The sequence below is a fragment of the Pleurodeles waltl genome, chromosome 12 (assembly GCF_031143425.1).
Source record: "Pleurodeles waltl isolate 20211129_DDA chromosome 12, aPleWal1.hap1.20221129, whole genome shotgun sequence".
Taxonomy (NCBI): domain Eukaryota; kingdom Metazoa; phylum Chordata; class Amphibia; order Caudata; family Salamandridae; genus Pleurodeles; species Pleurodeles waltl.
The window spans coordinates 594,399,243-594,421,705 of record NC_090451.1 but is presented as its reverse complement, the minus strand read 5'-3'; the positions used below and the strand labels follow the sequence as shown (position 1 = coordinate 594,421,705).

At 48.0% G+C, this 22,463-nt stretch overlaps 1 protein-coding gene across 1 annotated transcript in view; it reads right to left on the bottom strand.

Annotated features, from left to right (window-relative positions):
- LOC138268283 (NACHT, LRR and PYD domains-containing protein 12-like) overlaps positions 1-22,463 on the bottom strand; it is a 953,091-nt gene that overhangs the window by 161,754 nt on the left and 768,874 nt on the right. Inside the window, exon 8 of the mRNA XM_069217781.1 lies at positions 19,377-19,547. Within this exon, the coding sequence (XP_069073882.1) occupies positions 19,377-19,547 (171 nt within the window). The remainder of the gene's footprint in view (positions 1-19,376; positions 19,548-22,463) is intronic.

Below are 22,463 nucleotides of genomic sequence, written 5' to 3'. Positions count from 1 at the left end.
CCAAGTTGACCTTCAACTGTGGGTAGGTAGTGAAATACTTAGCTACTGTATGTCACTGCACAAATACAAGTCCTATCCTCACCGCTGATCACCAATGTTAGAAATGGGGTTTTTGGTTGGCAGTCAGGTTACCCTCTGTCCAAGTAAAAGCCCTCACTCTAGTCAGGGTAAGTCACACACTATCCAAGATTATCCTGTGCCCACCCTCTGGTAGCTTGGCACGAGCAGTCAGGCTTAACTTAGAAGGCAATGTGTAAAGTATTTGTGCAATAAATCATACAATACCACCATATAGCACCACAAAAATACACCACACAGTGTTTAGAAAAATATATAATATTTATCAGGATAATTGTAGGTCAAAAAGAATAAAGTTGCAATGGAAAATTGTAGAAATATCACAGGGAAGTGATATAAAGTGTCTTAAGTCTTTAAAAAGCAATAAAGTGTCTTTCAAGCACAGAGTACCTGGTTTCTGGTGGGAAATCTCCTCAGAGGGCCACAGGAGAAGAGATGCGCGGAAAAAGGGGTGTGTGCGTCGATTTCTCCTCAGCACACACAGACTTGCGTCGTTCTTTTCCACGCGGGGAAGTCGGGCGTCGTTTTCCGGCGCGCAGACAGTCTCTTTTTGTGGGTCGCGGGGATTACCAGATGTCCCGGGTCTGTGCGTGGATTCTCCTGCTTGTTTTCCAGCTGCGCGTCGTTCTGCGGGGCTGCGCGTCGAAGTTTCGATCTCACGGTAGGCATCGCGTCGATTTCTCCTTGGAAGTCGGGCGGCGTTGTCCTTGCGAGGCCGTGCGTCGAAATTTTGGTCTCACGGCAGGCGTCGCGTCGATTTCTCCTTGGGAGTCGGGCGGCGTTGTCCTTGCGAGGCCGTGCGTCAAAGTTTCGCGCTCACGGTAGGCGTCGCGTCGATTTCTCCTGGAAAGTCGGGCGGCTTTGTCCTTGCGAGGTTGTGCGTCGAAGTCTCGATCGTCCCGAGGGCGTCGCGTCGATCAGCGTCGGTGTGCGGCGTTTTTCTCGCCGCGAAACAAGCTGTGCGTCGAAATTTTCGGCGCACGGAGCGTCCAAGTGAAAGGAAGAAGTCTTTTTGGTCCTGAGACTTCAAGGAACAGGAGGCAAGCTCTATCCAAGCCCTTGGAGAGCACTTTCACAGCCAGACAAGAGTTCAGCAAGGCAGCAGGGCAACAGCAAGGCAGCAGTCCTTTGTAGAAAGCAGACAGGTGAGTCCTTTGAGCAGCCAGGCAGTTCTTCTTGGCAGGATGTAGTTTCTGGTTCAGGTTTCTTCTCCAGCAAGTGTCTGATGAGGTAGGGCAGAGGCCCTGTTTTATACCCAAATGTGCCTTTGAAGTGGGGGAGACTTCAAAGAGTGGCTAAGAAGTGCACCAGGTCCCCTTTCAGTTTACTCCTGTCTGCCAGGGTCCCAGTAGGGGGTGTGGCAGTCCTTTGTGTGAGAGCAGGCCCTCCACCCTCCCAGCCCAGGAAGACCCATTCAAAATGCAGATGTATGCAAGTGAGGCTGAGTACCCTGTGTTTGGGGTGTGTCTGAGTGAATGCACAAGGAGCTGTCAACCAAGCCCAGCCAGACGTGGATTGTAAGGCACAGAAGGATTTAAGTGCAAAGAAATGCTCACTTTCTAAAAGTGGCATTTCTAGAATAGTAATATTAAATCCGACTTCACCAGTCAGTAGGACTTTGTATTACCATTCTGGCCATACTAAATATGACCTCCCTGCTCCTTTCAGATCAGCAGCTGCCACTTCAACAGTGTATGAGGGCAGCCCTAATGTTAGCCTATGAAGGGAGCAGGCCTCTCAGTAGTGTGAAAACGAATTTAGGAGTTTTACACTACCAGGACATATAACTACATAGGTACATGTCCTGCCTTTTACCTACACAGCACCCTGCCCTAGGGGTTACCTAGGGCACACCTTAAGGGTGACTTATATGTAGAAAAAGGGGAGTTCTAGGCTTGGCAAGTACTTTTAAATGCCAAGTCGAGGTGGCAGGGAAACTGCACACACAGGCCTTGCAATGGCAGGCCTGAGACAAGGAAAACGGGGCTACTTAAGTGGGTGGCACAACCAGTGCTGCAGGCCCACTAGTAGCATTTAATTTACCAGCCCTATGCACATAAAGTGCACCTTACTAGGGACTTATAAGTAAATTAGTAGTCTAATCAGGTATGATTCCAGGTTACCATGTTTTAAGGGAGAGAGCATATGCACTTTAGCACTGGTTAGCAGTGGTAAAGTGCGCAGAGTCTATAAACCAGCAAAGACAGTGTCCAAAAAAATGGAGGGAGGCAGGCAAAAAGTTAGGGGTGACTACCCTAAGGCTGTCAGGTCTAACAGAGGACTACTGCGACCTTGTAACGCTGATCCGGCCGCCTTCTCGACTGTTTTCCTGGTGGTGCATGCTGTGGGGGTAGTCTGCCTCCTCTCTGCACTAGAAGCTCCGAAGAAATCTTCCCCCTGCAACCGCAGGCACCAAAGAACTGAATCACCAGTCCTCTGGGTCTCCTCTCAGCACGACGAGCGAGGTCCCTTGAACTCAGCAACTCTGTCCAAGTGACTCCCACAGTCCAGTGACTCTTCAGTCCAAGTTTGGTGGAGGTAAGTCCTTGCCTCCCCACGCTAGACTGCATTGCTGGGTACCGCGTGACTTGCAGCTGCTCTGGTTCCTGTGCACTCTTCCAGGATTTCCTTTGTGCACAGTCAAGCCTGGGTCCCGGCACTCTAACCTGCAGTGCACGACCTCCTGAGTTGTCCTCCGGCGTCATGGGACCTTCCTTTGTGACTTCAGGTGAGCTCCGGTTCACTCCACTTCGTAGTGCCTGCTCCGACACTTCTGCGGGTGCTGCTTGCTTCTGAGTGGGCCCCTTGTCTTGCTGGGCGCCCCCTCTGTCTCCTCACGCAATTGGCGACATCCTGGTCCCTCCTGGGCCACAGCAGCATCCAAAAACCCTAACCGCGACCCTTGCAGCTAAGCAAGGCTTGTTTGCGGTCTTTCTGCACGGAAACACCTCCGCAGGCTTCTTCACGACGTGGGACATCCATCCTCCAAAGGGGAAGTTTCTAGCCCTTGTCGTTCTTGCAGAATCCACAGCTTCTACCATCCGGTGGCAGCTTCTTTGCACCCACAGCTGGCATTTCCTGGGCATCTGCACACTCCCGACTTGATCGTGACTCTTGGACTTGGTCCCCTTGTTCCACAGGTACTATCGTCAGGAAATCCATCGTTGTTGCATTGCTGGTGTTGGTCTTCCTTGCAGAATTCCCCTATCACGACTTCTGTGGTCTTTGGGGAACTTAGGTGCACTTTGCACCCACTTTTCAGGGTTTTGGGGTGGGTTATTTTTCTAACCCTCACTGTTTTCTTACAGTCCCAGTGACCCTCTACAAGGTCACATAGGTTTGGGGTCCATTCGTGGTTCGCATTCCACTTCTAGAGTATATGGTTTGTGTTGCCCCTATACCTATGTGTTCCCATTGCATTCTATTGTGACTATACATTGTTTGCACTGTTTTCTATTGCTATTACTGCATATTTTGGTATTGTGTACATAAATCTTGTGTATATTTGCTATCCTCATACTGAGGGTACTCACTGAGATACTTTGGCATATTGTCATAAAAATAAAGTACCTTTATTTTTAGTATATCTGTGTATTGTGTTTTCTTATGATAATGTGCATATGACACCAGTGGTATAGTAGGAGCTTTACACGCCTCCTAGTTCAGCCTAAGCTGCTCTGCTAAGCTACCTTTTCTATCAGCCTAAGCTGCTAGACACCCCTCTATACTAATAAGGGATACCTGGACATGGTGCAAGGTGTAAGTACCCCTTGGTACCCACTACAAGCCAGGCCAGCCTCCTACAGGGGGACACAGTGGAGGTTGGTGTGTCTGTATGTGTGTGATGCCTGCGTGAGTGTCTGTGGGATGTGTGGTGCTTATGTTTGCCTGAGCTTCCCTTGGGTGCTGAGGTGTGTGCAGGCTGGTCTGATGGTGTGCTTGAGATAGGCAGAAGTACAGGGGATTGGGTCTGGGTGGAGGAAGTTGGAGGGGGAGGCTAGAAACAGGGACAATGGCTGCCATCAGTGCTGAGGCCAGAGTCTGAAGGGTTCAATGATGGGCAGCCTGACCAGAATGAATGCCCTCCAGGAATGCATTTGTGTGTTGCAACTCCCTTTCTACACCCTGGATGGTATTCAAAATGGTAGACAGCCCAACAGTGAGTGACCTGAGGAGGTCAATGGCCTCCTAACTGAGGGCGGCAGAGGTGACAGGGGCTGAGGTGCCTGGGGCAAAGGTGATGCCCACCCTCCTGGGTGAGCGGGCACGGGGCGAAGGCTGAGGGGCTGCTGGGAGGGCAGTGCTGGTAGGTGGGGTGGCGGCTGTACCTGCTGAAGTGGGGGGCACAGATGTTGCCGCCACCACAAGGGAGCTCCCATCGGAGGACGAGTCCGTGTTGCTGGTTGTAGATCCTGTGACCGCTGTGGTGCTCCCCTCGCCCTCCGTCCCACTGGTATATTCTGAGTCCGTAGTGTGGCCCTCCATGGCCATGTGGGATGCAGCTCCCTCGTGCTCCGGTGCCACTGTCCCTCCGCCTGATGATGCTAATGCACACAAGAACAGGGAGACCACAAAAAGGGGGGGGACGACAGAAGAAAGACAGGTTGAGTGCATGGCTTACCGCTACCATTGTCGGACAATACAGACACAGCAGCCCCCTGCACTATGTCGCGCTGTTGGGCTCTACAGATGCAATTCCTGGGAAATGGCCTACAAGGCTATGGACGACATCTGCACACATAGATGACACAGGGGCATGAATACCTGGCCTTGGCCCTCTACAGAGGTGGGGTGAGGTGCCACATGGCCTGCCTTACGGAGGTACCTTGCCTACGGAACTCGCCCTGGCCTAGGGAAACCCACAGCCCTCCTCCCCCACCCAGACACCTTCACTGCGCGCAAAGTCCGCTGAATGATAGTGTACTCACCCCCTTGTGTCTGCTGTGATGCCCTCAAGCACCCATCCAACTCCGGGTAGGCCACCACCAGGATCCTGAACATCAGGGGGGTCATGGTTCGATGGGCACCCCTCCCACGTTGGGAGGCCATCCCCAGCCGAGCCTCCGCCGTCTTCTTGCTCCGGCGGCGAATGTCCTCCCATCTTTTAGGGCAGTGGGTGCTCCGTCTGTGGTGGACCCCCAGGGTTCGGACGTCCTTGGCGATGGCACGCCAAATATCCTTCTAAATGTACAGGGGAAGAAGAGAAGTCATTACCAACTGCACCATCAAAGTGAGTGGCCCACATCCCAACCCTTGCCATGTGGCACATGCATTCACAGTCATTCATGCACGCAGAACTCTGCCCCTTTCCTTCTTACAACCAGCCCTCTCCACACAGGCATAGCCCATACAACATGCTCCCTGTGTACTTACCTGTTGGTCTGGAGGACCGAAGAGTAGCATGTACTGGGGGAGGACCCCGTCGACGAGCTTCTCCAACTCCTCTGCAGTGAAGGCAGGGGCCCTTTCCCCAGACGCACGAGCCATTGTCTCTTCCAGACCAAGGTCACAGCAGCACTTGCAGTGTAGGTCCTCTCCTGTCGAAGATCAGGTATCGAGTGATTGAACAGATAGAAAATGGCGGTCAGGTCCGCGGCGGTCATGTCCGCGGCGGTGCGTACCATCCCCGCCGGCGTACATCGTCATTGGCTCCTGGAACCCATAGGGTCCAATGTTAACCAATGCAGCATTGCGCCACACTCTTCGACCGCCTACCGCAACTGTGTACAACGCCAGCACAGTTACCTCACATCCCATTGTCCAACTTTAGAGGTCAGGCAGCCGGCATTTAAGGGGCCCACATGGCCTAATTACCAACTGCGTCAGACCTAGGCATTGTCTCACAACACAAATGCAGGCCAGATTTTGTGTATGAATGGTGTTCTGTGTAGACTGTGGGTACATACCTCTGAGTTGTTTGACTCTGTGGTCGCTGTTGTCCTTCATAGGCACCGTCCGCTGGGACATGTGAGGAGATGGTGGAATCCTCCGGTGTACCGACCGCTAGTGGACCTGTCGACAATGGAGGAAAGAAGTTTGATCATCACCTACAGGTTTGACTGTGCCACAATACAGGAACTGTGTACCCAGTTGGAGCCTGACCTGATGTCAGCAATCCGCCATCCCACAGGAATCCCCCCTCAAGTGCAGGTGCTATCAGTGCTCCATTTCCTTGCAAGTGGGTCATTTCAAACAACAGTGGCCATGGCATCAGGGATGTCCCAGCCTATGTTTTCCAACGTGTTGTCCAGAGTGTTGTCTGCCCTTCTGAATCACATGCGGAGCTATATCGTTTTCCCTCAGGTGGAGGACTTGCCTACAGTGAAAGGTGACTTCTATGCCATGGGACATATCCCTAACATCATATGTGCCATTGATGGGACCCATGTAGCTTTGGTCCCCCCCCACAGGAGTGAACAGGTATACAGGAACCAGAAGAGTTATCATTCCATGAATGTACAGATGGTATGTTTGGGAGACCAGTACATTTCCCAGGTAAATGCTATGTTCCCTGGCTCTGTGCATGACACCTCCATCCTGTGGAATAGCAGCATCCCTTATGTGATGGGTCAACTCCAGAGGCACCGTGTGTGGCTATTAGGGGACTCTGGTTACCCCAACCTGTTATGGCTACTGACCCCAGTGAGGAATCCCAGGACCAGGGCAGAGGAATGCTACAATGAGGCCCATGGGCGGACTAGGAGGGTGATCGAACGCACCTTCGGCCTCCTGAAGGCCAGGTTCAGGTGCCTCCATATGACAGGTGGATCCCTATTCTACTCACCAAAGAAGGTGTGCCAGATCATCGTGGCCTGCTGTATGCTTCACAACTTGGCTTTGCGATGACAGGTGCCTTTTCTGCAGGAGGATGGTCCAGATGGCGGTTTTGTGGCAGCTGTGGAGCCTGTGGACAGTGATGAGGAGGAAGCAGAGGAAGAAGACATTGACAACAGGGACTCAGTCATCCAGCAATATTTCCAGTGACACACAGGTGAGAATACATTCCTGCCTACTACAAGTACTTTAACACTTCTACCTCTATCCTGTCTGTCGATTTCAACCAGTGTATGGTCACTGAGTTGTCATTTTCCCTTACGGTTTCACATGTGTGGTTTCCAACGTGTCTCATCTGCTTAGATTCCTCATGGACTTGAGATGTGTGACATAGGTATGTTGACATTACATTTGAAAAAGCATTTTGTCACTGTCATTGCTAATACACAATTTCGAACTCACAGACTGACTCCAGATTGTTTTGTGCTTCAAGGGTGTTTATTGAAGTGCTCAATATTGGAGGGGGTGGTAAAATGGTGAGGGGGGATGGTGGAGGAATGTCCATGGCAGAGTCCAGTCTATTAGTCTCACAGGTGCATTGCCCATATGGGCATAGGAAGTGGAGCTGGGGCAGTTCCAATTATAGACAGGGTTACAAAGTGGGACAGTGGGATGACAATCAGGGTGGTCTCATTTCTTGGCGGGGGTCTTGGCATCGTGCTCTGTCTTGTTCCTGGATCTCAGGGACCGCTTGCATGGTGGTTCTCCGTCTGCAGGGGGTGGGGGTGCTGGTGTGGTGGTCCGGTGGCAGTGCCTCCTGTCCACTAGCGCCGGCGGAGGTGGTGGGCAGTTCATCGTCCATGCTAGTGTCAGGGGCCCCTTGTAGTGCCACAGTGTCCCTTCTGGTGTTGAGTGCTTCCTTCAGCACCCCTACGATGGTGCCCAGGGCAGAGCTGATGGTTCTGAGTTTCTCCCTGAAGCCCAAATACTGTTCCTACTGCATGCGCTGGGTCTCCTGAAACTTGGCCAGTACCGTTGCCATAGTCTCCTGGGAGTGGTGGTAGGCTCCCATGATGGAGGAGAGGGCCTCGTGGAGAGTGGGTTCCCTTGGCGTGTCCGCCCCCTGTCGCACTGCAGCCCTCCCAGTTCCCCTGTGTTCCTGGGCCTCCGTCCCCTGGACCGTGTGCCCACTGCCCCCAGGTCCCTGTTGTTGTTGGGGTGGTGAGTTATCCTGGGTTCCCTGTAGTGGTGGACACACAGCTGATTGCCGTGTCCTGGGGACGGAGGTATGAGCCCGCTGGGTGGGTTCTGTGCTGGTGTTACCAGAGGGTGGAAGGTCTGTAGTGGGCTGTGCCTGTGTGAGGGGAACCGACTATCCCGAGGTCCACGATGGTCCGGGCTGGCCATCTGGATCCAGTTGGACAGAGCTGCTGTCATCACTGTGGGCCTCTTCTGTGGGTGGGGTGGAGATGTCTGGACCCTCCTGTCTGGTGGTGTTGGGTAGTGGTCCTGCAGGATAAAAGCATAATTATTGCATCTGTGTGTGTCATGGTGTGCAATGGGTGGGTGACCGTATACCCCAGTGCTAGCATTCATGTGTGGGGGCTTGTGTGATGATGGTTGAGGGGGTGTTATGGGTATGTGCAGTGGGCATGCTTTAGTGATGGGTGTCCATGCTTTGTTGTGTCATGCAGGGCTTGGTGTTGGAATGTGTGGTTTGTGTTATTAGTACATTTGTGAGGAGTTGGAGTGATAGGGGAGGGGGTGAGGGTGGGGGTCTGTGATAGCATGCAGGTAGGGTGGGGGATATGATCGTTAAAGGTTTGACTTACCAGAGTCCATTCCTCCACCGACTCCTGCGAGGCCCTCAGGATGCAGAATCGCCAAGACCTGCTCCTCCCATGTTGTTAGTTGTGGGTGAGGAGGTGGGGGTCCGCCGCCAGTCCGCTGTACCGCCAGGTGGTGTCTTGGTACCACGGAACGCATCTTCCCCCGTAGGTCGTTCCACCTCTTCCTGATGTCGTCCCGATTTCTTGGGTGCTGTCCCACTGCATTGACCCTGTCGACTATTCTTCGTCATAGCTCCATCTTCCTAGCTATGGAGGTGTGCTGCACCTGTGATCCGAATAGCTGTGGCTCTACCACTACGATTTCCTCCACCATGACCCTGAGCTCCTCCTCCGAGAACCTGGGGTGTCTTTGCCGTGCCATGGGGTGGTGTGGGTGATGTGTGGGGTGGTGTGTGTGGTGGTATGTAGTGGGCTGTGGAGTTTTGTGCGTGGAAGTTGTGTGGGTGATGGTGTTGAGTGCCTGTGGCTGCTAGTTTGTGGATAATGGTGTCTCTCTCTGGCCTTCTTTCTGAATTTTTGGTAGTACGGGTTTGTGGGTGATGTGGGTGTGTGTTTTATATTGTATTGGGTGTGTGGGAGTGGTGTGTGTATGTGTATCAGGTGTGTGTATTTTGAATTGTCCAATGTGGCGGTGTTTTGTAGAAGTGTGAGCATTTTGAGCGCGGCGGTGTGTACCGCCAATGGAATAACGCGGTTGAAAGACCGCCGCGTGGATTCGTGTGTCGTGATAGTGTGGGCGTATTTCTGTTGGCCTGACGGTGGAGGTTTTTTTTTTTGCCCGTTTATCACTGACCTTTGGTGTGGCGGACTTGTGTGGGTGTCTGAATTTTGTCAGATTTCGAGATGTGGGTCATAATAGCTGTGGTGGAATTCCGCGGCGGTGTGTTGGCGGTCTTCTGCATGGCGGTAAGCGGCTTTTACCGCCAATGTTGTAATGACCCCCATAGTCTCCTCTGTTGATAAGCTGTAAGATGTCTTTCAATGTGACCATACTGAATGTTTGCTTTTTCAGGTATTTGTTTAGTTCCCTTAAGTGGATTGGCCTCCACAAACAAGACTTTTTCTGAATCAAGAAGAAGCGGGAATAGAAGCCTCTCCCCCTTTGGGATTAGGGTACCACTTCTATTGCTCCTTTGCTCAACATGGTCTCTGCTTCTAAGTTGAGCAGACGCAGATGTCTTTGCTGCACCTGGGATGGTGGTGTCACTGGGGGTATCTGTATGAACTCTAGGAGGTGGCCAAATTGTATTACATCTAGTACCCATTTGTCTTTGGTTATTTGACGCCAACGATGAATATGGTATTTCAGTGTTCCCTGAAAAGCTGATGGGAAAGAATGAGAGGTAGCCGGTGCTTAAAGCCAGTCATTGCCTATGGGAGGCTTCTTTAGTTTGCCTTTTGGGCTTTCCTCTAGGATGAGGTTTGCTGTAAGCCACTGGGAACGGCTGCCTTTGCTGATATTGGGGTCTGGCAGTGTGGAAGGTGGTGGAGTAAGATGGATATCTGTACTGCTGGTATCCTCCATGAAATTAAGGTTGCCCTCTGTCTTTGGCTCCACAAAAAGGCCCTTTACTATACTGCAGAGTGGCCAGCGATCTGGCGGTATCAGTGTCTGACTTTATCATTCGAAGTGTCATCGACAAGCTTCCCGAATACCGCCTCTCCATCAAAAGGGAAGATCTAAAATCTTTGTTTGGACCTCAGGTCGGAAATTAGCGGCTTTGAGCTACCCTTGATGCCTTAAAACTGCAGATCCCGCTAGCAGTCTAAAACCCATGGCGGCGATATCAAGTGTGCAGTCAATTAGCTCCTCAGAGGATAGTTGTCCCTCCATTAGCACCTTTTTGGTCTCTACCTTGGTACTCTCCGGCAGTTCTTCCAAACACTGAGTTATGTCCGACCACAGTTGCCTATTGTATTTGCCAAGGAGCGCTAAAGAATTAGCAACTCATACCACAATGGCAGAAATTGAGGAAAATCGCTTCCCGATGTTATTGAGGTGCCTTCCTTCTTTATCTGGCGGCGTGGTTAAAGGTGTAGAAGGGTTTCTACAGCGCCGTGGTGCTGCTTGTGAGATGACGGAGTCCGGCTTGGATGACTTGTTGATGTTGTCATTGATAAGTGAGCCGTCGACGAAGATACCATCGATGATGGTGCCATCGAGGGTGCAGAGGCTGGTTTCTTGAATGTATGCTTTACCCGCAGAAGCGGCGTTGGGGGCTCAGAGAGGGTTTTCTTTCTTGATTTTAATAGGGAATCTGACCCTTTTGATTTCTTGGACTGAGAAAAATGTTTCTTTGATGGGCTATGAATTTTTGAGGAACCCTCAGATGTCTTTTTAGGAGGTTCCTGGGAGGCAGTCGATTCCTTAGTATATCTCTTCACAGGTGTCTTGGTGACTGACATAGAAGATAAAGCACTGTCATTGTTAGAGACCGGATTGTCTCTAGATTTTAACTTTTGTAGCCAAAGGAGAAGATGACCCTCTCTAATGTTTAATGTTTTAGTAGAACATTTTCTACATACTTTACAGTCTCTTGCTTTATGGTTAGGATAGAGACAGTATATGCAGTCCTAAAGGTGGGCATCCACATGTAGCCTCTTTTTCATGCAGGTAACACAGGATCTAAAAAGCCCCTTTTTAGGTGTCTCTAACATGGTTGTCAGTTTGAAGCACCCAAATGAAAAGAATTTCTGAAGAAAAGTAATCCAAACACCTCAGAAAAACTTTATCTGAGAGAAAACTGAGCAGAGCTCAGAGGAGACTCCTAAGCACGACATGGGGTGGAAAATATGAGGGAAGGCAGATCCTCACAGGAGGGTTCTAGAGGGTGGTGTAATCTGAGTGGTTGATTCTAGAGTTTGGTCCTTTTTTTTTTTACAAAATGACTGTGATATATTTCTAAGTTAAAGGCCTAATGCATGTAATGTTTATCTGCATTTGAGCATAGCTTCTGTATTATACCGGGGGACTCCCATCTCAACGACGAGGAAGGAGTCAAGCATATGAATCTATGAAAGTTCCAATACTGGAGTAAGGGGATATGTTTGTGGGTTAAACACATTTAATGACATACCAGAGTGTGTACTGTAGCCATGTCAATGAGCCTTGCCAGAACTCTACCACTGTAGACAGATTTCACACATATATCCTGACTACATTACTGTACTGAAATTAACTCCCCCCTCCCTGCACTGATTGTGCATTGGTCAGTGGCTTTGTGACCCTTCTTTCCCCAATATATACATGACCCAATTAGTGGTGGGCAGGACTATGGTATTTGCTGTTTGTGCCAGGCACTGTCATTCACATACAACCCACAGCTTTGCAACCCCTACATAGCATGATATAACACAACCCACCCCTCTTCGTTCACACCTCCAGTAATCATGATTTTCAATCTGCTGCAGCTTGTGTGCACATACCTTGTTGCACCAGAATCCATCAATGCTCAGCTCATCCACTGATGACCTCAACCTCCATGAGATCCTAAAAGGTGATCACCATCTACTCCCATTCGTTGTGAAACATTTGGGGGCCTGGGTGTAGATACGCCTCCCTTTACCTGGGTCTTTATGTCATGACTTGGAATTATGTTACTTAAGATCCTTGATAATTGTAACACCTACTTTGAGGTTATTTTATTTATTTATTTGGTCTGAAATTTAGACCACTAAAATACAATAAGACAATCATGTATAACAATGATAAAAACTTATGGCCAACATTCGAATAAATACCATTAGTGCGTTCCTTGAAACTAAAACCGGTAATGTAATCGATTTGTGGATACACTAAAACAATCATACATGGCAATAGTAAAAACTTGTGTCCATTGTTCAAGTAAATACAGTTAATACGTTCCATGAAACTGAAACCGGTAACATGATCGGTTTGTGGACTGGTACATTTCTTATCATATCAATATAATTGATAAGATGCCATGCCAATTGGACTCAAAATTAATCTATATGGACTAATAAGACCTTAACTTCTCACAAAAGAGACCTAGTGATCCGAAAACTTATAAAATCTACACAATGATTAAGTGAAATTCCCATCAGAGTTAAGATACATGACACGTCTAAGTGTTAAAAATAGAAAATAAATATATCTAATTAAAGTCCCCATCCATAGACAAAAGAATACCTAGCCGGCTTGGAGCCCCAGGGCTAAGGTGAACCTATGGCGAATGGACCAAGCTACAGACAGGTATTTGGTAACTGAGCTTACTACCAGTGTGGATGTATCATATTTGCATATTCTGAAAGCATTAGCTCGGTCCTGCAGTAGTAAGACTTTACACAGAGGAATGATCCTCCTCCCTCTGGGGCTCTTTTATAGGGACAGAAGAACAGCACGTGCTCAGTTGTTTCCTTGTATTGGTGACAAAATATACATCTGTCAGTCGTGGGATTACTTGTCGACCAACGGGCCGTAAAGCTATTAACGGGTAAAGTGCTGTATCTTAGCTGGAGAAATAAAACGTGGGCATGTGCCGGTATAGGGAGGTCCATGAGATTCTCGGGCCGGGGTTCATGTTTGACTTGCAAAAATTCTGCTGTTCACCTGCCTACCCCATTACGGGGGAAAAGCTCTTCGTTGGTTTTCTCCCAATATCTCCTTTTGACAAGTTGTCTAGCGTTAGCAGGGATCAACTCAGGGTACTTCCAATAGTGAGGGAAACCTAGCTTATCCCAGGCAGATTTCATCTCCTTCAGCCGAAGGATTTTTTCCCATCCCTGTGTGGATATTATAAGTTCTCTTATCGCCACCCTAAATGGTTCAAGTTCGTCCATTTTCCATAAACGGAGCCAGTATAAAAGCGGTCTCAGACCCGCTGTGGCTTTGATGCTGTTTAATCCTAAGTCGCGTCTGAGAGGGGTCATTGGTGTACCCTTCCCTAACCTGGATACGTGTCTAAGGAAGTGATTTTCTTTGGTTTGTAAAATATCCAATTTTCTGTGGGAACCCCAGAGTTCCACTCCTTACAGGGCCGCAGCACGGATTTGGACTTTATAAATCTCAGAGATTGGATTCAAGGGGGGGGGGGCTCACTGCAGTTCTAGCCTTGCGTACTGATGCCCCACCTCTTTGGCTTATAATGAGTGCCCCTTTACCAATAGCAGCCTCCCAACTGCCAGAGTCCGTTAGCCTAATGCCCAAATAATCGAACTCTGAAACTCTTTCCAGCGGAATTGAATTCATTACTATTCTTGCACGTAATCTTTTTCTTGAGGCACTACATATCATAAGTTTTGTTTCCTTAACATTAACATCCAGCCCGTAGTCTCTACAAAAGACACAAAATTGATTAACTAAATTTTGAATTCCCATCGGTGATTTGGCTAGCAGGATAGTGCCGTCCGCATATAGCAGACACAGTATTTTCTTCCCAGCCAGCTTGGGCGAATCGTTGGTGCAATTCTCTAAATATTGAATACAATTATTTATGTATAGGAGAAAGAGGGTAGGGGCTAGAAACCAACCTTGTCTGACTCCTCTTTTGATAACTACAGGGTCTGTCAGTTTGCCGTCCTTACCACACCTAATTTGTGCGAAGGTATTCTCGTGCAATCGAACAATGAGTTTCAGGAGGCCTTTTGGTACACCCATATTGGATAGTGTCAGCCATAACAAGTTCCTGGGGACCAAATTAAATGCAGCTCTGAGGTAAATGAAAACCACATACAGATTTCCCCCCCAGGTTCACATTCTTCCATTTGATTGCCAGGAACCTCAGGGCTTGATCTATGGTGCTAACTGTGGGTCTAAACCCTGCCTGTAGATCAGATATAGCTTCGGACTCCATTCGTCAAAATGGAACAAAACTTGCTTCGCAAACATTTTTGGGGAGTTGTCAAGTAGACATATCGGACGGTAATTGACAGGATCACCGGGACTGGCTTTTTTGAAGATGGGAACTATCTTGGCCCCTTTCCAAGAGGGTGGGACGGGTGCTCCTGCTGCAACTGCATTACAGACTAAATTTAAGTAAGGGGCCCATATATCAGGTCTTGTCTTATATAGGTCGCCAGGGATCTTATCAGGACCCAGGGCCTTTCCCCAATTCAGTGAAAATATTGCAGCTCTGGTTTCAGCTAGAGTGAATTTGATCGGGGTGGCCCCGGAAGACGAGCTATCGTCAAGGTTCCTAAAGGTAGCTTTGGATGGCCCTTCATATAGTCGACCAAAATGCTCAGCCCACACTGCGGAGAGGATTGAGGTACCAGGTGGGGAGATGAATCTCTACTGTCATCTGCTATCAATTTCCAGAACCTGGAAAGATTGTTTACTTTTGCAGTCTCCAGGATAGCTACCCATCTGGCCGCCTCCCAGTTCCTGCGCGCCCTACGACATTCCTGTTTGTAGTCCTTCCTTGCTTGTCTTATATACTCTACATGACCCCCTTTCAGTGTTCTCAATAGCTTATCCTGGGGTTCGCTGCATGTGTTGCTAAACCACCTTGCACTGCACTTTTTCTTGGGGTTACTAATGATCTCTTTTGTGAGAAGGTACTTTAAAGAGTTGAACAGTTCAGTGTGAGCTGCTAAAAGCCCATCACCGTCCTCTAGATGCAAAAGCATGTGCTCCATTTGGTCTGCTAATAAGTTGTATATTGATGAAAGGGAACCAGAGTAGGTATTAACAGACTCCCATTTGACATTGCGTCTATTATTTGTCAGAGTGAGCTGTTGTGCATATGCCTTAGTGTGGGGAACTTCAAGCGAAGGCAGCAGACCCCTAGTCAATAAGATCAGTGGATCGTGGTCACTCTCGTCATGTCAGACATATGGCCCTACAGTCGGATGTCAAGTAAAATATAATCGATCTGACTCCTATGAGCTCCACGCCTAAAAGTGAAGTGAGAGTTGGCATCTGAATGGGAGCAACCATTGCAAGCTCGGAGACCATGTGTTAGTGTAATGTCAGCAACTCTGTGCGCTATTCTATTCATTCTGGGTCTTTTACTTGACACTAACTGGGGGATGCCCCAATACGCATCCTCTTCTTTATATAACTCTTGGACCAGAGGGTAGGGCTTGAAGGTAACGTTAAAGTCCCCTAAAATTAAGATGAAATAGGATGAAATGTTGCTATGAAGGAAGCTGTCCAGTATGGTCAGAGCGTCAAAATCATAATTACTGCCCACACTCCTGTTATAGATATTGATTATTAGTAAAGGTCTCTCCTTGAGGGTCGGTACTAGTAAGGCCTGTAAATCAGGGGAGCCCATATCTACAACTTCAACCTGACACTTGAGAGAACAGCTTAGCCATATAAGTAGCCCGCCCGACGGTCTCCCAGAAGACGCCTTACGTGCTGCAACCCAGTAGCTTTTAGAACCTGATCTATATTTGGGCCCCAATGCCCATGTTTCTTGGAATAGACATATCTGATGTTCGTCTATAAATTGGCCCCATCCTGGAATTTGCATTTTGCTCTCCAGCCCTGATATGTTCCAACTAAGAACAGTATCTAATGCGTCTGTTTTTCCTTGCCAAGCTTCACCCGGGAGTTGCTCTCCGATAGGGAAAATACAGCTAGAAAGCTTGGTGTCCCCCATGATCATAACTTGACCCTTTTCTTTCTTACCCTGTAGATTACTCACCCCGCTAGGTACGGAACCAATCATATTCGTGTCCAATAACTTGACAGGAGAAATAAACTCAGGATTGCAGGGTGCGCTTGTCACGAAGGATCCCCCCTCCTCACTAGCTCCAAAAACGATATTCTCACTAATTCCCAGATTACAGGGATCTGTCAGAGTAGATGGTATGAATGAAGTAAATCCACTAGGAACTGGGTAGACAATATGCTCAGTCTCATAGCAACTCGTTCCTGCTCCCCATAGTCCATCACTGAGTCAATCTACCTCAGAGAGAGAAGCTGAGGAAGGTCTACGACCTAACTCGGGGGCAGACTGTGGCTGGGTGCTGGGGTAGATTCTGTGCGCCATTAGCGGCTCACTATTAGCAGCTGTGACTGCTGGGGGATAGCACACTTGCAGTCTACACAGGGACACTTCCCCTGCTGAAGGATAGGGTCTGTGGACATTTAAAGAGAGCTGCTGGACAAGAGCAGGTGAATTAAAATTAATAACAATACAGTCCCCCATGCCAAGCTTCTCCAACGATCCCACCCACCCCACCCTCCTCACCATCAGTATCGAAGGTATCATATGAAATGCAAACCTAGCATTTACATGTAACCAATGTATGACCTTGTTTTTCAGTTCGGTGAAAGATTCTGGGGTGTTGGTTTTGAGTTCAGGGACATTAGTGATAACAAGAACGTATGGGCATGAATCCGGTGGAAGATGTAAGGCTCTTGATCTAATCCCGCCGTTAATCTGCACCGTCTTCGAGGGGCCTGATTGAAAATGCTCATAAATGGAATTAGCTGCACAAACATTTGTTGCTGTGTCGTTACAAAAAGCAGGTCCTCCAGTTCCTTTTGAAAGAGGGGCGGAGACCTTAGGATGCTTATCCTTTGAGATGATAACCGCTCTGTCAGGTGACTCCCCCTCGTGGTTCTTAGGAAGGATAAGATCCTTGCTCGTTAATGCAGAAAGTCTGCCATCACTGACGCAAGGTTGACTCAAGTGGAAGGGGTGAGAGTAAGATTGAAATTCTGCAGGGTGAGGAGTTGCTGGTAAACTGGGTCTTAATAAGCCCTTCCAATTTCTCCTCAATCGCTTGGAGAAGGGCTACTATAGGGTGAAGCATCTTGGTAAACTCTTCTTTTATGGATTCCATTATATAATCGATTGCCGGTCGTCCATTAACACTTTCTTGGGGAATTATAATATCATCATTACCAGAAACCAGACCTGGATTAGGGGTGCTCGAAATACAGGTTTGTTTATTCCTTATAATAGACTCCCTTTGTTTCCTTTTTCCTTTGTTATTGGAATCGACAATAATTTGGGACCCACCTTTAGAAGGGCCCCGGATTGGCAGGATCAATACAGAAAGAGCAGTGGAATCATCCTGAGTTTCAACTGGGTGCTCCTAAAGGTTTCTGAAGGGGATAGTGGGAGGGGTGGTCAGTGCAGACTGTGAATCTGATGACTGAAGTGGCTGTAGGGCTTGACAGCTAGGGGCTGAGGGTGTAGGGGAAGATAAGCGACGCTGGACCATTTCTATCTCTTTTCCTAGTGCTCCAATGGCCTTTTGAAGAAATCCATCTAGGGTTTTGTTGTTCCCATGATTTTCTTGAGCTTCCGCCCCCTTCCGTCTGCCCATCTCTTCCTCTTATTTCAGATCAACTACGTACTTTTCTACAAACTACTCACTCAGACACTTGGTAAAAATGCGGTTGGCCCCTCTAATCCCACCGGCTGTGGCCCTACTGGCACACTACAATGGAACCCCTCACCTGCAGTGAACTTAAAACTCCTCAGACCCCGCTATTGTCGGTCAAGGTTAGCGATGCTGGGCACAGAGATGAAGAAATAAAGAGGTATGGCCCAGCCCGGCCTCCTCCAGTTGCTGACGGGTGCAGGATGGGCCCGCCCTTGGCCTCGGGCGCGCGTTCAGTTTTAAAGGGGGCTCGTGTCCCGCCCCTGCCGCCTTGCTCCAGTCAGCGCGTCCTGCGGAAGGGGGCGTGCGTTCAGTGTTAAAGGGGGGTCGTATCCCGCCCCTGCCGCCTTGCTCCAGTCAGCGCGTCCAGCAGAAGCAGGCACGCGTTCAGTTTTAAAGGGGGCTCGTGTCCCGCCCCTGCCGCCTTGCTCCAGTCAGCGAGTCCCGCGGAAGCGGGCGCGCGTTTAGTTTTAAAGGGGGCTCGTGTCCCGCCCTTGCCGCCTTGCTCCAGTCAGCGTGTTCCTTTGGATGTAAAACACATTTTAATTAGTGCATGCCCCCTACACATAGATGTCATTTAGGGGTCACCAGGGGTCCCAGCTGTGACCCCCAGCTTGCCCCGTGCGACCCCTAGCACTGCCTCTGCAACCCCTCGCCTCAGAGGTAGCAAAATCAGTGCCAAGAACACAGGCGCAGTTCGTCCTTATGGACCTTGTTTGGGGCTTCACTTCCTTGCTTTCAAGTACGTTTTTTTAATTTCACTAATAGGGAAAAATAATATATTATTCCCTATTAGTGTAATATAAAATGGAGTATAGTTAGCTGGAACAAGACCCTCCTGGGTAGGTGAGGTAAGCAAAGAAACACTTTTAAATGTATGTTGGGTGCATGCTTGCGGGTGAGTGTGCTTATGTAAAAGAAAGTGTGTGCATGAGTGAATGTGTTTGTGTAATTATGTGTGTGTGTGTATATCAGTGAATGTGTGTTTATGTAAGCACGTGTGTGTGAAAGTAAAGATGAAATGGTGCATGACGTCAATGCTGTCACAAACCAGGTGCAGTAAATAACCGTACAATAAAAATCATAATTGGTATATTCTACATGCGCTAAACATCAATTTCACAGGGTGAGTAAAAATCTCGTACCCATGCGATTTTCTAGTCATGGAACTGGTATTTAATATCCAGTCCAGGTGTGGTATTCAGCACCCAACTCATAATCAAAGCCTTTGCGTCCTTTTATGTACTTCATTTAGTGATCAAATGCATGCATTAGCACCCGCCATTGCACCACTAAAGGCCACCAAATCGTGTGCTTACTGTTACCTTTCTGTCACAAGGTATGTAAAAATTCATTATATGTACTTACGACAATGTATGAATTATGCAGTGAGGGCCGTCAAAAACTGATAGCAAGATCGAAAGTCCGTGATCGCGGATTTTATTTTTCGCCAAATCAAGATCTACGAGCGACTTATTCTCAACGATAGCAGATGCTAGTTTTTCACAACAATCACCTGTGAGAATATTGCTCTGCAAGCTACAAAGAGAAAAAGGAAAGAAGAGATATTCGTTAGAAGCCAAACAATAGTGGACAAAGGAATAGCGTGTGAGCATGTTAAAATAAATATATTATTAAGATGCAAACTTTCATTCAGATGTACGGTGTCCTTCTTACTGGCACAGAGAAAATAACTAAGAGGTTCAAAGTCAGATATCTTGCTACGATATGGCCAGTTGTGTGACCAAATGTGACCCTTACCTTAGTCACAGAACCATCACCCTCAAAATCATTCCTAGTGCGCACCCAACCACAGAATAGGCAGTACAGAGGGACGGTGTTCTACCAGAGGATATTTAAGGACATGCAAGAGAAAGTGGCATACCAGCCATCGTCTAGGCTTAGGCTTACCAAATACCAGACTGCCTGTAAGAACATCACTATTCTACATAGATAATTTTATTTCAACTCTTGACCACCCACTTGAAATGGTTAGCATCCTTTCACCCTGTCTTAAAGTATCTCAATTATTATCAAAGCAACACAATTTTTTGATTCTTTCATATATATTACACTGGCCACAAAGTTATGGTTGACATTGTTGTAACACTTAAAAAGAAAACTCAGAAATGTCCCTAAAATACACATTTAAAGTCTCAGGAAATTCACAAGTTATGGTTAGGTCAATCCACAGTCCATAACTCTCACAACTGCCATGCAAAGCATAAATTGCGCACCAAGTACAATGATTATAACGTCATAATATTTATACCAATAAATGGCAACGCTAAAAGCACAATGTAATTAAACTACATTACATAATCAAGCCAATTAATATTACCACATCCACAGTTGTCTCTGACAAGGTGGTAAGGGTAATTTGTAAGATGATTTACAACATTTGTAATTGCATCTGAGCATTGTATTTGATGTGAGATTTATTGCTTGCTTGTCTGTTGTGCAAGGTAAGGACTGTGGTCCTAACTACTTGACAATTTCTGTGATTTATGCATAGATCAATCCACCTCAAAAGTATCCTCTTCTGCACCGCCTTTTCCTTTTTGGCACCTGAAAACCCCCAAAAGAGTTGATCATCAAAATGATACTGCTTCATGGGTTTGATAAAGAAGTTTTGGGCAGTCTTAGGGCAAGTCTTTGAAACCTTTCATCCTCTTTCAAAGGATGTGGTGGAGAGTAAAACTCCACCAAGCTTTTGACTTGTCCTATGTAGAAGGGTAATAACACTTTAGACAAAAAGGTGGCTGGGGTCCTCAGCATTGACTTTTCAGGAACAATATGGTGTACAGCAGTTGCATTGATAGGGTGCACAGCTCACTGATAACGCGCAGAAGCACTTGTGATAGGGAAGACCATCTTAATAGTCAAAAGCAGCAAGTAGCAATTATGCATGGGCTTGAACATGAAAAAATGTGAGGACCAAGTTAAAGACCCATTAAGGCCTAGATAAATGGTTTCCAGAAAAAATATTTTCTAAAGCTCACAACAGGGGATTTAAAGAGGGTAGGCTGGTCTGGCAAACCAAATAAGGCCAAAAGGATAGAGAAGCTGATGCTCCCTACACCAGACCAGAAACCTCTCCCAGCATCCCAAACAGATGGATTTGGTTGAGGCATGCCTGGCAGCAAGGATGTCATCCACCACCTTCAATGGCAAGTCAAAACTACTCACCTGCTGTCATTCAATCTCCACTCATGGAGGTGTAGTTTGGGCAGACTGCAGTGCAGGACCCTACCCTGTTGCTGAGGTAGGAGATCCTCTCAAAGGGGTATAGGAATCAGAAGGCAAAAACCCAAGATAAAGAGATTGGGGTACCAGTCTCCTGACACAATGCAGTGCTATCAAGATGAGGTGCGCCTGGTATGTCCTTATTTACTTCAAAAATATAGACAGAAGAAGTGCTTAATTTGCGCTTGTCGGTTCCGGTGCTGACCACCTGCACGTATTTTCGAGGGCCAGGGCTTATTCTTCGGCCTCAAGCATTTGCTGTGAGCAAAAGACACATGTGGTAAAGACGGATGAAGGGAAAAACGAAAAAGCGTCACAAAAGGAGAAAGTAGAATGCTGCAAGAGTGAGCTGAAGGGGCAGGGAGTGGCTTTATATGGATTGAAGAAGCCCGAGATGGCTTCAGGATTACGCCACTCAGTATTCCATGTTCACACGTTTAATTGCAGCAGCCACGTGTTTAAGAGGAGGGCTTTGGGCACCAGCATCTTTTTATTTACAAATTAAGCACTGGACAGAAGATGCCTTAGTGGGAACATGTATACAAAGTCTTTGTTCCATGAGAGATGAAATGCAACTCCTAAGGGCCTTCCTGTTGGAAATCCCAAGGTGTTGTATTTTTGAAACTGTGCATTCCCAGCTGTGCAAAAATATCCAACCAGGGCCTGCCCTACAGGCTGAAGATGTCTTGAATGACCCAACTGAAGACTCTATTAGTGATCTGTCTAATTATGTCTGCTCAGTTCATCTGCATGGGCCTCCAGAGACCTTACCAGATGATTGGTCACCAGAACAATCTCCTTTGGAATAGCCACCTCCGAAAGTGCAAGACTGCATTCAAAGATTTCAGGAACCCATCCTACACTGCTCATTACATTATCACTTGTAAAGTGAAACACTCCTGCATGTTAAAAAAACACCAGAGCCCTCCTTTTCAAATCCCACCAGCAGATCCTGCTCTGGGTCACAGACTGTCAGCAGGATTAGTTCTCACACAGGCTCTGGCGAAGGCCTCAGAGGCATCAGCACCGAAGGCACTGCCTGCCACCTTGAGGCCAAGTTCGAATCAGCATGGGGTCGGCAGAGGATTAATTTTTACCAGGAAGGGATCTGCTGACTGAATTACGACTGGCGGGCACTGCAGCTCCGTGGGCCCCAAAGGCACATGAGTGGGAGCAGGTAGCGTCTTGAAAATGTGCCGCATGGCCTCT